This window comes from Peromyscus leucopus, chromosome 8b (genome assembly GCF_004664715.2).
Source record: "Peromyscus leucopus breed LL Stock chromosome 8b, UCI_PerLeu_2.1, whole genome shotgun sequence".
Lineage (NCBI taxonomy): Eukaryota > Metazoa > Chordata > Mammalia > Rodentia > Cricetidae > Peromyscus > Peromyscus leucopus.
In genome coordinates this window covers 72,983,804-73,000,169 of record NC_051086.1, presented here as the reverse complement: position 1 = coordinate 73,000,169, position 16,366 = coordinate 72,983,804, and the positions used below count along the sequence as shown (strand labels likewise).

The 16,366-nt window shown below is 44.1% G+C and overlaps 1 protein-coding gene across 1 annotated transcript in view; it reads left to right on the top strand.

Annotated features, from left to right (window-relative positions):
• Positions 1–16,366, top strand: part of Ankfn1 (ankyrin repeat and fibronectin type III domain containing 1) — a 153,234-nt gene that overhangs the window by 89,500 nt on the left and 47,368 nt on the right. The window contains exons 8-11 of the mRNA XM_028878201.2: positions 2,164–2,271; positions 8,282–8,381; positions 8,745–8,877; positions 9,358–9,474. Coding sequence (XP_028734034.2) covers positions 2,164–2,271; positions 8,282–8,381; positions 8,745–8,877; positions 9,358–9,474 — 458 coding nt within the window. The remainder of the gene's footprint in view (positions 1–2,163; positions 2,272–8,281; positions 8,382–8,744; positions 8,878–9,357; positions 9,475–16,366) is intronic.

Sequence of the window (16,366 nt, the reverse complement as noted above, 5' to 3'; positions counted from 1 at the left end):
CTCATTAGAACACATTAGCATGTTCAGGTCCATGTACTAACTCAGCCACCCAGTAGTAGGACTCCAGCACAGGCTCCTGCTCATCCTCACTGTACCGTAGGCACTTGAGAGGCTTCCCTCCAACTAAAGGAACAGTGACCCGCGTCCGTCCATGACGGCGATGTTTATTCTGTGTCCAGATGCAAGCAGGGCTGTAGTCTAAAGGCCTCTGGCAGTCATTTCCCTAAACTTCAAATGTCCCAGCCTTCCTGAACACCGTCATGCTTAGATTCTCAGTGCCTTGCCAACGGCATACTGAGCGTTTCCTGTGTGCCCAGGATGCTACTTGGCTGGTTCATACTTTCTTTTCAATCTCATCCTACCAAAGAGATTAAAAACTAACTTTGCAATGGAGACAAATGGGGCAAAGAGAGGTTCAGTCATGGCTCTTGCCCACAGAAGGCACCTGTGCCAATCTTCTGTCTCCAGAGTTGACCTCAACTAAGCCCCAACAGACAAACTCCAACTAAGATCTAACTCTCTTGCCCGAAAGAAAAAATAAACATGTGCAGTATAATGAAAGGAGCATGAACACTATATATAAGGTCACCAGGCCGTCATGTCAGCACTGGCTGGGCCTCCAAGCTGAGCGAGGCAGGTCTGGAATGGGGAAGGGATGTCTCGGCTTCATCTTCCTTGAGGTAAAATGAACTACTACACATAAGAGAGAATGGGAAGGAAGAGAGGCTTGAAAAACTATGAGGCCCCCTTCTTTCTAGATAATCATCAGATGGGATAAAAAAATAGTGTTTCCATACTGAATTGCCTTCAAGTCTTATTTACAGAATGCCTGTCATGGGACAGGCATTGTGCCAGATCCCTAATATACTTCTCATTTCATCCTCATAAACCTTTCACAAGACAGACACCATCCTCATTTTTCAAATTAGGGAGTGAAGGGCCTGTCGATATAAAGGACTTCCCTGCAGTGAACTGGGAACAGGAGGAGCCGTTGCTTACACTGGAGTTTAGTGCATCCCGAAACCTAACTTTACATTACCCTACCTGATCTAATTCGTCCCATCTCTGGGCTTAACTGACCCCCAATGATGTCTCTCCAAAATGCATACATCCCTGGACTTCAGATGGACCACTGTGAGATGCTTGGCCCTCTCTGCTGTGAAGGACTTGAGTGTCTGAACAATGACGATGCTGTACTTTTAAAACAATTCTGTCAGGGACTGACAGGCTTCTCTGAGGTGGAATGACTAGCCTTCGTAGAGATGTACTTGAAGTTGTTGTTTCTGAGACATTCCGAAATCATAAGTAGAGGAGGGTGAATAGGAGTGGAGATGGACAATGAAGTGAACTAACCGGCTGGGGGGGGGGGGAGGATCTAGAGCTGGAGACAGCAGAGTTGCAATCTTGACATTAGTCCCATATGAGTTATTACTCTTGATATCATTATAGCCAAATGGAATGAAAATAGAAGGGGGAGAAAATCTCAGCGGGGACTGCAATTTAAATTTGCCATGTAAGCTAATACTGTATATTTAGAGACTGAGCAGACAGGGTGGTTGGTGGCTCGGAGTATGTGTAGAGGCCGCTGTGCCAGCTCACCAAAGCAGACATTCATTAGAGCAAAATGTAGATTTCCATTTCTTGGCATCTGACATGGGCTCTTTCCTTGGAAAGAAATGTCAATTTGGCCAAAAGTGTGAAACCTACAATAAAAGCATTGGGACTGTGGATTTCATCTAGTCTGCACATTCCCACCCGTCTTTCCTACTGTGAAAATCCTGTTGAAACTCGGGGTGCCGAGTGAAGAGGTAACCGGGGGACTGATAGGACAGGGGGTGCCGAGCCAGGGAGGGAGGGCTAGGAGAGGAGATATTGGACTTCCAAATTTCCTATTTCTTTTGGCTCTCAAGCACCATTTTCTCTTGCCCCCAAACTGCCCAACACAAGAAGCCAACCACAATTACTGTTTTGCATAGAGTTCTGAACAATGGCAGCTCCCAAACCGACGTCGTCGTCGGCATCGCCTGCCAGGTCTGCGTGTGCTGGGTGCTCATCCACGGAGCCTGTGGGTAGGGAACACAAAACCCCAGCACCTCAGGCAAGGCAGGACCGAGGCCGCCTCTGCTTTACCATTTCCCTCTGTTTGTTTCTTTTGTTCAATAGACTGGAAAGACTATGACGACAGAGAGCCCAGACACAAGGGACAGAGTGAAGTTCTGGAGAGCCTGCTGCAGCAGGTCCGAGCCCTTCATCAGCATTACAGCTGCCGGGGTAAGGATAAAATCTGTGCTGGGCCATCGACTGAGGTCTCAGTGGCGCCGGTAATTTTAGCAGTTTCCTAGCTGGGTCATACCTTCTCATTCATCAGGGAAAAAGAGATATTAATATTTGTACATCTGGAATCACTTTACAGCACTATCTTGCTTTAACCCTTCCACAGAGCCTTCCCTCTCCTTTCCGCCCCTTCCTCTCTCCTTTTCTCCACACAGAAAGTTTGAAAATAGGCATGAGAAAAAAAAACAGCCTCCGCTACTGTTCTTGTCTCTCTGAGCTGGCCCTTCCCAAGACTCATCTTGAGACAAGCTTTCTCGGCCTTTCACCCCGAGCATCGTGGAGGGCGCTCCAGCAAGGACAACACAACAAGCCTTCACTTCTATTGATAAAATAGCTTACAATGCATTTTCACATCCACCATGCCAACTTCAGCCTCGCTTTGGCCATTGCAAGGGAGGCTAAGTTGATTTGCCCAAGGTCGGAACGACAAGCTATGGCCTGGGGCTTGTGGTGCCAAGTCCAGTTTTCCTGTTGTGCCTCATGTGTGTCCTGCTGAACTTCAATCCCGCCTTGAACTCTAGTCTTCCCATTCCACTGTCGGGGCAGGAGGAGAGCTCACCTCCTCTCGATTCTAGCCCCACTTCACCCAGAGACTCCGAGATGCTTTTAAAAGCTTCTCTGTTACTTGGGCTGCTCAGATGGACCAGGGTCAGGTTTCTGATCTGTGTAATGATTCGTGGAAGAGGCACTTAGTTTTATTTGGAGAATTAAAGCCTCCATAAAGTTTTCATTTTCCATGCTCCCATCAGATCTCTGACTACTCCGTGCTCTAGATTCAGGGCACTGCTGAGCCAGCTGGGTAAAAAACCCATGGCTCAAACTAAGATGCTGTTCTTGCTGTTTAGATGAGGCATAAATCATACTTAGCATTAGCACAAAGTTTCCCAATTACTGTATAGCTCTGACAACAGGGCCCTTCAGAAACGTTGGCTCTAGCTGGAGATGAGGACAAGTGTTTGCAAGAAAATGGTGTTTTTCTAATGAGTGGCTCATTAGGAGATGTAAATATGTACGAGAGCAGCTGGAGAAGGAAACCTAAGTGGGATTTTCATTCCTGGATCTCTAGGAAGACTTGACACCCCACCACCAACAACAACACCACCAAAAAAAAAAAAAGGAGACCTGCAACATTCTACATGACCAAAGTCCTCTCAGTCCTGGGCTCCTGGGACCCATTTCATCAAGTGTGGAGGAACCTGAGTTCCTCTCTTTTCTGCCTCTGACTCCTGTAAGAAAGCAAAGGTGATCCAGTGACTGGACAGGTGCTCTTTGTAACCCATAGCCACTCTGTGTTTGGTATTCTGAGGACAGAAACTGAAACTGCCCATGACCGGGAGGGGTTTTTTTATTTGTAGATTGCTAAGGACTCAGATACTCTCCCTATTACTATGTGATTACTTTCCAGTACCCAAGAGATGATTTCCTGGGTAGCTCAATTATTCCTATAGTTTCCACTCAACTCTTGACATGCACACCCGTGCCCCTTTCCAAACCATGGCTGTACACATAATATTAGGAATGATGTAACTAAGGAATAAAGTAGACCTTCACCAAAAAGGACATTTTAAAATTTGGTAAAGTGTATCCTGGGCACTGAAAATAATACAACGTGAGAGATGCGGCAGGCAGTCTTATGAGAGACTCAGCTCAAGAGCTCAGGTCAGATAAGGTTAGGAGACACTGAATTCTTCATCGCTCTCGTGGAAATGCAAAATAGACACCAGAGTGTTAAAGACTCCAGTAAAAAACCTAGAAAACACGGTTAAATAACATGGCCCAGACTCTTCAGCCATATGAAGCCTTTGCCATAGAATTAGGATTCTATGTCGTAAACTTTGGAAAAGACTGACCTATGACCAGTCAAGATAAAATAAATTAGCTCACAGAAAAAAAAGAACACTTCTAAGACATGTCAACACAACTCTGTTTCAAAGGCTATGTAGAGGCTGTGTAAAGATTGCTCACAGAAACTATGAAGCTGTTGTTTTGAATATTCACTACATTGAGATACTGTGGTTTATTGGGGACATAAACCTTTATAAACTTTGCAATTAGAAAAAAAGAAATAATTACCCCGAGTCCTAGTTCTACCATTTAGAGCTTTGGAAAGAGCATTTAACCTAGCCCTGGTCACAGCTTCTTTATCAGAAAACCAGGCTGTCTAGCTTGCAGTGTTGTTATGAGGAGGAAATGGGGCCACAGACTCAACACACCCAGCTCAGTGGAAGCCCCTCACACACTCCGGCTTCTTTTCCTTTGGTGTTCTCGTGAATGAAGACTGGCGCCGCTCTCCACCCACAGTGCTTGGCGGACACATCTTAGAGTGGTGACCCCACTGCGCTGAGTGGGGTCCGCCCCTCTACACAGCAGACACGGGTGCAGAAGCAATAGACAAGCCCCTCTACTCCGCAAACCCTGGCCGACCAGGACCAGAGCCTCCCAAGTCCTTTCTGCACGGAGGTTTATGTCCTTAATTGTGGGACTTCATTTCTTCCACCACCACCACCCCTTTGCCTCTCTTCTCTCCTACTAGGATTCTTGCTCGTTAGAGGTTGAAGTCTCCTAAACTAGTCCTTTTGATTTCTTTCTCGGCCCTTGTTTCTCATTTATGTTTTCTCAACATAAAGGCCTGGCTGACTTGGAACTCACTATACAGACCAGGCTGGCCTTAAACTTGTGGTAATTCTCCTGTCTCTACCTTCAGTGCTGGGATATCAGCTGTGTGCCGCCACACCTAGCTCAATTCTCAAAAAAAAAAAATATTATCACTTTCATTTCCTAAGCCTTCTGTTGGATTTTGAAGTTTCTGATAACATTTTTAATTCCCAATGCTCTTTTTTTCTACTATTAAGAAACAAGTAATCCCTGTCTTTTCTCCCAGAATGTTAATGGCAAGCTCTATTTTGATCCATTTTGTGTTTGCTCAACACAGTCTCCCTTCAAACTCGCTCCTTTACCGAGTGTTGGTCTTTGTGCTTCCTCGCGGGCACGTCCTTTAACTGCCTAAAGAGCCTTCCTTCAGTGTCTGCTCAAATTTAAAAGAAGAGAGACCAGTAACCACTAGGGAGTTCTGAGCACATGGACAAGGAACTATATTCACAGGCTTCACTGTCAGGTGAACGGGGTGCCATGTTTTCATTGGGAAGTCACCAATGCCATGATCCGTGGGTATATGCTCTGGTAAAATTCTTGGAGAAATTCCTTCCAAACTCCTGCCTAGAAAGTACAACTTTCAGTATGTGTGTTCTGAGAACATAATGGGTAGATATCATATGGAAAAACACTTAGGCTACCCATTTTAAAACCTAGTACCATGACCACTGCCATCCCATTTCCTATTGTCCCTGATGTCTCCCTGTCTCCTACTCCAAGAGCTTTGGTTTCTGTTGTTCATTGATTTTTTTTTTTCTGTTTGTTTTACTTTCTAGAGAACAAGCCACTAACTTTCGTCTAGGGTAGGAAAGGGGTCTTTGTCTAGCTATGCAGTAGAGAAGGACTCTAGAAGTCTGGTTTTTACAGATTTTGGAAACTCCCAGTTTTAGCTGTATATGCATTCCCCCCACTCCCCCTACCGGAGGCTGTGGGGTGAACCAGGTTACTTCTCAGTGGTCCACTGCGGGTGTGTAAGCCTTATCTTTCTCAAGTCTGTTAAGTCCATCTGTCTACCTGCTTTCTGCTACCAAACCTCACTTAACGTTGTCTTCTGTCCCGTTGATTTTGCCCTTATAGAATCCATTTCCGTCCCTGCCTGTTCTGATTTTAGTAAGGTTTAGACAGAGTGGCAGGTGATGGCTACGCTGACTCCCAGCCTTGAACAGCAGGGCTGTTCTCCAACAGTCAAACTCATGTTCAAATCAGAAACAGAAATTATCTTACCTTTTTCTTCCAGGAGCAACTATTACTAGCGCCACGTCTGAAACACATGTCAGCCAATGAAATGACTCCTGTAGGATCACAGGCAGAGCCACACTGGGCCGGCCGCTAGCAGGGGCCATTCCCCCCATCCCCAGGCTTCTCTGTCTAAAGGCAGTGTTGGGGCTTCTGTTCTCATCCCTGGGAACAGGCCTGCCAAAGCTCAGTGATGACACCAATCACCTCAGCTTCCCTTCACTACAGACAACTGAATAAGTGGCAGCAGCGACCATCTTGCCCGAATTCATAGAGCATTGCTTGCAAACACCGTTTACAGACATCTGGGGATTCTACCACAGCTATCAGTGATAACTCTGGGTTATAAACAGGCGAGGAAACGTGGGCGATATGCTCACACTCACACCTACAGAGACACACACACAGCTGCTTTCCCAAAATGATTTACGTGGTCTCTCTGGGGACCGTCTTTGCTATTTTGGACAATTCATCTGTTTCTCAGTCCCCGTCCCTTCTTCTAAACAATAAAGGTAATAGTGAGACCTTTCCCTACATATATGTTTTTATTTTGTTTTTTCCTGTTTAAAATTTTATGTTTTTAAATGAAAGAGAATGACGTTACTTCCCCCTCCCTCTGCTCCCGCTAACTCCTCTCTGCTATCCTTCCTTGAATTCTTCCCATGTCCCCCTCCTCAAATTGATAACGTCTTTGATTATTAGTTACACATATACATGTATGTGTGTACATATGCAAGTGTATGCACAAATGTATATATAAATACAACCTGCTAAATCTGTTTTGGTTTTGTTGTGTATGTAGTTTCAAGGCTGACCACTCTGCATTGGACCATCAATAAGGGGACTCATCCCTGGGAGAGGCTAATTCTCCTTCTCCCAGCAGCCAGTAGTTTCCTGTAGGTCTTTCTCTATGGGTGGGACCTCGAGAAATTTCCCTCTTTCCGAGTCACCATGTTTATTGATGTTGTCATTGGTCCTGTCCTGTTTGTACAGCCATTTCTAGGACAGCAGACTTCCTGGTATTGTGGCTCTTACAATCTTTCTCTCCCCTCTTCTGTGGGTCCCTGAGAAGGAGCTGTGATAGAGATATATCTGTTGAGGCTGGGTTCTCTACTACCTACAAATATTCTCATAAGTAAACACACATACTAGAAAAGACTGCCCCAGGGTGCTAATTGTAGATATATCAAGTGGTGGGATGAGTTGGGTAAATCGGTTCCTTTTTTTTCCTATTCTCCAGATCTTCTGTAATGTGCTCATATTAACCCTAAAAGGAAAAGATTTAACTAGATATATAAACTAACAAGGGAACTTTGAAAGCATTGAGAAATGGTAAATATTAAAAATCCAGGTGGTAAAGGGGGAAGAGGAAGGGGAATTGGTTCCCTTTCTCTTCATCTTACTTTATAAGAAAGCACTCATCTTGACTGAGAGATAAAAAGACCTTAAGTGGTTTCCCCCGGTTATAAATATTGCCCACCTCCAACATTTGTGAAGAGCTGTTCACTGACGGAGCCAACTACTAGGGGATGAACTACTCTTCCACAGCTTTGACAAAACGCCAGGCAGAAACTACTCAGAGGAGGAAGGATTTGTCATATCTCATGGTTTCACACCATTCGTGGGGAAGGCCTGGTGAAGTGCTCATATATCATGGAGGAGGAGGCAGGGGTACATAGCAGCAAATGTCATTCACTCTTTGGGGAATCAAAAGGTAAGACAGCCAAATGGACAATACACCCCCCAAGTGCCTGGCCCCAGTAAGCTACCTCCAACAGCCAGGCCTCACCCCCCAAAACCTCCAAACTACCAATCCCTGCAAACACCTCCACTCACTGGAGACGGAACATTCAAAACATGGGCCTATCGGGGCATTTCCAGTGCAGGCCAGAGCAACCGGTACCTCAATAAAGACAAGTTTCTTGAAGAAACAATAAGCTGGACCCCTGTATGAAATTGGTAAGTGACACACAGGGACAAGGGAAGGGCAGGAAGTAGGAAGGAAAAGCAGAAACATCGACCTGTCCGATGGAACCTGCACCTTCTTTCTACATTCCAGAAAGTTCGAAATTGCAAACCACGGGCCGCAAGCAGTCAGTGTCAAGGAGCCTGAAGCACCTGTTCCATTCCTCCAACAAGTTTGTGAAGACCTTGAAACGGTGGGTCCTAAACACTCTCTCTAGGTAGTCTTAACACCTCAGGAATGAACTATCCAGGGCTCAAAGTGGAAACCAAGTAAAAAGTATGTATTTTTATTAAAAGAATGAATTCTCCTGAGAATTTGGGCAAGACACCAGTCTCTAAGTTCTAGCCAGTAAATTTCTGATACATAGCAAAAATATGTTTCTAGGTGCATTTTTCAATTAACCTTACAACATGTCTAATTATACTAATTATATATACATATATATTTAATTGTATACACATATCTGTATATGTAAATATATATATATATTTACTGAGACTTGTTTGGTAAAGCAAACCATTGAAGATTTGTTTTTTCTTTCTGTTTTTCTTTGTAGAGGACTCTACATAGCCGTTATATTTTATTATAAAGACAATATGTTAGTCACCAATGAAGATCAAATACCAATTGTTGAAATAGATGACTCTCACAGCAGTTCTATTAACCAAGATTTTCTGTGGTTCACAAAGGTACACTGAGTCCTTCCTCATTTCATTTTTCCCGATCTTGCACCAGGGTTACTGCACATAAATCTCTGAAACTTCAGTTGAGGGGTCTCTCATGATCAAAGTTTTGGGGTGGGAGTAAATTATCTCACAGATCCCTTATGGCCCCAGTATGCCCTATGTCATTTTTTTTTAAGGCTGAAGTAGTGTCTCCACTACAGTTTCAAAGCAAAGAAGCGTGCATCCTGTCAGATTGTGTCTCCACTATTCAGAGTTATGGGATCATTTGGCAAAGACTAAAATGTAGATCTGACTGTTTCATTAGCATTCAGATCTTTTTCCAATTGGACGGAGATCAAAAAGTGGTTTCGTGTGTATCTGAAAATGGACTGGAGAACAAATATCAGGGGGGGTCAGGTTTCCTTCTCCTGCTTTGCTTTGATGCCTTAACCTAAATCATTCCCTGGCTTGGACGATGATATGACCTCGTGACTTCTTTTGCAGCTGTCTTGTATGTGGGAAGACATCAGGTGGCTGAGGCAGAGTGTGCCCATCTCCATGTCCTCATCCACAGTGCTCCAAACTCGGCAGAAGATGCTTGCTGCAACCGCCCAGCTACAGGTAAGGGACCGGGCTTGAGCTCAGACCCTCAAGGAAAGTGTCTTCAAACTTGAAGAGCTCAGTCACCAACCCTACCTGAAAAGAAGGGTGGGCTCCCTCCTCTTTCAGATCTCTGGCCACCAGAAGGCTTCTTGGGCAATCTGACTATGCACCTACTCATGTTGGCCTTTGGTATGAAATCCTAAAGAAAGAGTGAGGAGATGAGAGTTCCTCATTTGATACTAATTGATCAGCTCAGTTCTTCTTCAAGGGTTCACGTTCATCACCTGTAGAACAAGGGGAACTTGACTGGATGAAGGGAGCAGAGAGCAGCAGGAGGTTAGATCAACTCTCTGGTGTGTTGCTTTGGAAAAGCCTATGCATGTATATGAAGCTGGTGTCTTTAAGAGAACCCCAAGCCTCTGTCGGTGATGTATATCTACTTACAAAACTATCTCTTATAATCTCTAGAAATTTGCATAATGGGAGGGTAGGCTGTATTTGGCCAGCAGGCCCACACCAACCAAGGTATAAAAAGTTCATAAAGATCTTCTAGCTCCACCCCTACCTACAATCACAAGAATTTCTCTTTTTGAACCCCTGCAATAACAACTAAACCCTATAACTGCATAACAATTACCATGTTGCTAGAAAAGGTTACCTTTGCCCCTCTGTGTTCTACTCCACTGCAGAGACCATCTTGTGTCCTCAGTGGCTTCAGATTTTAGTAGTGTTCTTTACAATTCACTCTTAATTGGGAATCTCCTCCTACGACTCAAAGAGAAGTTTTGATTGGACTATGCCACCATCTTCCAAACTGTTTTCTTTAAGAGAAAGAAGTTTCCAAGAGGCTCTACCCCTCTACCAGCCCATCATATAACTAGGATATGCCCGACCACACCCTTCACCAGCCCATCATATAACTAGGATATGCCCGACCACACCCTTCACCAGCCCATCATATAACTAGGATATGCCCGACCACACCCTCCACCAGCCCATCATATTACCAGGATATGCCTGACCACACCCTCCACCAGCCCATCATATAACTAGGAAAAGCCTGACCACACCCTCCACCAGCCCATCATATAACTAGGGTATGCCTGACCATAGACTGACCCACCTTAGAATTTCAAGCAAAGCTCTTGGTTGTGTGCTGACTGGATTCTTCCTTGAACACTTGCATGTGCTCTCAGGAACCTGAAGACAGGCTGTTGCTAGCCATACAGTTAGATGCTGAGGGATCCCTCCACGGCCAGTGAGACCCTACCCCATCCATACCACAACACTCTTAGATTTCCTTGCTTCCCGCTCCAAACTTCTGATCCCACCATCCTTTGAGACTATTTCCCTCTTTATCAAGCTGAGGTTCTGTGATCTATCACAATCACTCTTTGAAAATATCCTAGAATTTTGTCTTGGAAAAAAAAATGTAAGCCTAGATCAATCCAACGTGTCTACACTAAAGTAGTTACACTCGGATTTCTCAAAGGCAACACATCGTGTGCATGAAAAGGACTGATGGTTTCTCCACTCCACACACAGCCACAATTCTCACCTAGGATGCTGTCTAGTGATTTCGCTGCATTTCTGTAGTAACCTGCTTTCTCACACGACAAAGCAACTATTTAAAGCCCGTCTTCATTCTCCTACATCCTTTCCATTCCCCACATTCTCCATCCTGACAACGGTGATGATATCACTAATTTTCTAAGAGATGGGAATGGGTTTCCACCACCAAATTTTCAAAACCTGCCTAGATACCTTCTCTTCTCCGCCCCCCCCCCCCCCCCCGTTGCAGCAGTTTATACAGTCCCGCCCTCACAACTAAGGGCATGCTATGAATCTCATCTCTTCTCTCTTCACTTAAAATACTCATCTCGGACTGAAGAGGTGCCTCAGTGATTAAGAGCACTTACTGCTTTTGCAGAGGACTTGAGTTTGTGCCCTAAGTCTACATCAGGTGGCTCACAATCACCTGTAACTCTAGGTGCAGGTGGATCCATCACCTCTGTCTTCCATGGGCATTTCATTCATGTCACACAGACACGCATACATAATTAAAGGTAATAAAGAATAAACCTCATCTTCAAGTTAACCCCATGCCTAAAGTGCCCTCACATACCCTTTCAGCTACCAAATAATCATTTTTCATTCCTCACATGAACTTCCTCAAAAGAATTGCTTATAGCCTCCTTCTCCACCAACCTTCGCATTCCCCCATCAGCTCTAGTACCATGCCTACAAAACTGCACTATCAGGCCACACAAAGTTGGGTTGTAGGGGTCCCCACCAGAATAATGAGGCTGCAAGTATGGGAGATCCAGGGTGGGTTTTTTTTGGCGGGGAGGGAGAGAAGGTAGGACTACAATCAATTGGCATTTCTGAGAAACTGCCTAAAGAATTTCCAGGAAGAAAAGGGGACCCAAACTCCAGTATTGGCAGAGGAGGGAAGGGAATGTGAGGATTTCTTTTCTCATTCTAAATTAATATCCACTTTTGTATTCTTTAAGAGACTCCCCAAATTGTGTAGCAGGTCTTCATGAAATTTCTCTCCATCCCTGCCAATGACTTCAGCATCACTAACTCCAATGGACCCTTGTGAGCCATCTTCACGACTGACAGCTAGCAGTATTTGGTACACCTGGTCCTGCTCTGCTGTTTGAAACTTGTACATTCTTTGGCTTCCGTAACACCATCCTCTCCTGATTGTCTCACACATTCTCGTTTGTCTTTCTCCATCTCTTCTGCTAATGTATATGCCATTTTCTGCTTAGAATACTCTCTTCTTTCACCTCTTTGCCTTGCTAATTCCTACGTAGCCTTTAGGTCTCAGCTTAATGTTTATACTTCCTCGGGAAGCCTTTCTCTGTCCTCAGAGTTAGGTCAATCTCTCCCACAGTACCTTTAGTCTTCATTCAGAGCAATGATTGCCAGACCATTACTTCTTTGTCTTTCTTCACCCCTCTTTCAACACTGGGTATAGTCTCATCCTTCCAACCAAAGGCTTGCTCCTCCACGCATGCTCTGAATCTCAGATCTCTCCTCCTATCTTTATTTTGCAACACTCATCTCAGACTGGAGAGGTGGCTCAGTGACTTGCTTAGTCTATCACTGTTTATAAGTCACCTTTGCAACATTTTAAAGATTACTTTCAAAAACACTCATCTCTGAATGAGAGGTGGCCCTAGTGACCTGCATAGTCTCTAATACCTGAGTTCAAAGACTGTTGTCTGTCCTGGTTATCACAATGACTTTAATGCCCGACACATGGTAGACTCTCACTCTAGGTATTGTGTAAATAAGTGTTTGACAGTCCAATCCCACACACCCCCAAAATCACATTGGAGAGAAATTTATATAAAAGGGACAAGGAATCACAGAAGTGTCTCGCAGACAGTCACCACCTAGACATCTCCCCCGCTCTTCACAGTAATCAGAGCTGCATAATTCTCAATCGATGCCCATGCTCTGGTGCCCTCAGCAGAACCCTGGGCCCTGTTCTGTGTTCTCCCTGCTCCATCATGCTGCTGCCGCCTGCTTAAACAACATGCAGCGTCTTCACCTGTCTCCTGGAAGACCTACTGCTCTACAATGCTTCCTAGAATGTTGAAAACACACTTTTAAAGAGGGAGGTAAGGTGAAGAAAAACCTTTTTAAGAGAGGAATTGATAAATACCATTTTAGGTTACTTTACTAATCTAAATTTACATGGCAGTGTTCTGAGGAAATTATTCATGGTTGGTATCAAGCATACTTAAATCCCATGGACTTGCCTGAGGCATATGGTATTTCATTCTCCTCTTCTTTCCAGTCTTTCTACCATAGCTTTATTACTCCACTTACATCAGAAGCATCCCAGACCATTGCTTCTCTTCTGCTCTGAACAGTTTCCAATCCATTCTCTGTGCTTCTGCCAGAGTGGCCACTCTAAAAGATGTAGGCCGCGGCATTCCCTAGCTTAGACTCTTCCAAGAGTGGCCCAGGTATTTTGTCATAGCACACATGGTCTTAGTCACAGTCTTTCTCTCCCTCATCTGTAGCCACAGCACACTGGTTTATTGTCTTACCCGCTGTCATAGTACATACCAACTATTGTGCAATTTACTCCTTGTTTCTTGGTTTATTTGTACAGTAAGGTCCTCTTTGAGCTTATAATAACAATACTATGGGACCAACTGCTTTCATTCCTTTAACAGACTATATCAGGTGCGTCCCAAACTTTTTCTCATTCAGTCTTCACTACAACCTAATGAGAACTTACTATTATTGATATTCATTTAACAGAAGACAAATCTGAGGTTTAGGAATGTCAATTATGCTCAAGGTCACACAAGTAGGAAGTATCAGACGATGGATTCAAATCTGTATATGTGTAGCTCTAAAGACTGAATTCTCCCAATACTTCAACATTTTATGGTGTGTTAACTTACAACCTGAAGAAGTTATCCACATTATAGTTAAAAAGAAAGAGTGGAGCCCAGCACTCGGGAGGTAGAGGCAGGCAGATCTCTGAGTTCAAGGCCAGCCTGGCAACGTGGTCTACATAGCAAGTTCTAGGCCAGCAAGGGTTACACAGTGAGACAGAGAAAGAGAGAGAGAGAGAGAGAGGGAGAAACTTGTCCAAACCTGAGAGTAAGCCATCATAAGTTGGCTTTACTCATAACTTTATTAAAATGGCCACTTTAGTATTATTCCATTGTGTATTGTGTACTATGTATTAAGGAATATGTTTGGTAATTCAACTATTACTGAGTTCTTCCTATGCATTGTAAAAAGGACCTAGAGACACAGAAAGGAAAGAGCCATGTCCCACAACAGGTACTTCCGTTACACGCAGTACAATCACATACATACCAAGAACTTTGTACACAAGAAGGTTGGAAAGAAAAGAGAGGATGGAGAATTCTACCTGAGATTCTATTGGACAGCTTTTTTGTTACTCTGTACCTGAAAGGAACAATTTAAAGAGGGGAAGATCATTGTTTGGCCTCACAATTCAGAGGTCTCTGCCCAGCTTGGTTAGCCCTGTTGTTTGGCATGACAGAGCATCATGGCAGTGTTTGCATGTACAGAGGGGCCACCTGCCTCATAGTGACCAAAAAGCACAAAAACCATAAGGGGCCAGGGATAGGATCTACCCTTCAAAGGCATACTTTCAGTGACCTATTTCCCCATCCCACCTCATTTCCTAGTTTCATTACCTCCAATAATGCCATCAAATTATGAGTCTATCAAGAAAGAAACCACTGATTACATCTGAGCCTCATATCCCAATCACCTCTCAATGAGCCTGTTGGGGGATATTCCATATTCAAACTGTAACAGTTAGAAATGTCTTCCCAGAGAATCTGGAACTGGGCTGGTTCAAGAAAAGATAGTTGGCCGGGTGGTGGTGGTGGTGGTGGTGGTGGTGGTGGTGGTGGTGGTGCATGCCTTTAATCCCAGCACTCAGGAGGCAGAGACAGGCAGATCTCTGTGAGTTCAAGGCCAGCCTGGGCTACAGAGCGAGTTCCAGGAAAGGTGCAAAGCTACACAGAGAAACCCTGTCTCGAATATATATATATATATATATATATAGTTGGTGACTAAGAGGGGATTCCATTTACAGCAGATTGGTAAAATCCCACATTCAACAGCATAGCAGGCTTGAGAATTTGTGAAACACATTTTCATGTGTTGCTTGATTTAACCCCTGGACACCGTGAGGTAAAAATTAGCCAGAGTGATGCCTAAACTGTAAGGACCTTTTATTTAAGATGGGGAAGCTCAGAACCAGAGAAAGTAAACAGTCGAATAGTTAATAAAGGGTAGCCAGCCATGAGCTTCAGCACCTGTATGAGAAAAGTCATAATAGCTGTGTGTGCTAAAACCAACTCATTACTGCCTTGGAAAACCAACTGTTAAACGTTCAGAAATGTTGGAAGCTTATTGTCATATCCTAGGTAGCTTGGAATGGACTACACTGTAGAGACTGTTACTAACTACAGACCAGCCACCCCGCTCCTTGCCCTCTTGTTTGTTTTGGTATGGCAGTTCACCAACACAACACTGCTCATATAATAAAGTGTCTACATAAAACTATAGTGCTACATAGATGTAGACTAAAAATCTTACCAACATGGGTGGTTTTTATGACTTATAAGTAATTTGTTAGAAAAGAAAAATCTGAATGATTAGGCTACTTAAAAATTAATCTTACCAAATGAATTTTGTCAATAATTATTTATAAAGCTCCTTACTCATTCTGTGTCTGGTCTTCGTAAGGGGAAAACAAGGCTTAAGACACAGTCCCTATCTCTGAGGGAACATTCCAGGATTTGAGATTTGAATACTAGTCTTGTTTATTTTTAGTTCAACCTTGTCATTTCTACAAATTCCAGTTCTACATCGGCTCTCACGCTAGCACATCATCACATCGTCATTTATGTGAGTTTGCGCGTGCGCGCGCGCGCGCGCGCGCGCGCGCACGCAAACTCACACACACACACCCACCCACCAGCTAGGGACTCTCCAATGGTTTGTATGGGATTCAATTTTAATCATCTAGCACTCTTGGCTAGAGATCGTCACCCCCTTCGTATTTGTACAATTCCTCTTTATTTTCATGAGCCGTGCCTCAGTCCCTTCATATTTAATGGAACATCCTTCTTACTTTTCTAAAAGTATTGTCTGCCTCTGTTGACAGAGTGCATAAGCAATTTCAACAAACCTTTCAGTAAACAGAGCTCCCTGAGATGCAGATAAGTCAAACCAGGCCAGCCTCCTGATTAAAGAACCTTGCAGGGAATGCGCAGTCATCAGGGGACCTCTGTACAATGTGCCACATTGTCAATTCACTTCTTCATTTTAAACAACCCCACCTCACACTAGCTTACTGTAGATCTCTTGAAAACTCCACAAGTAGCAT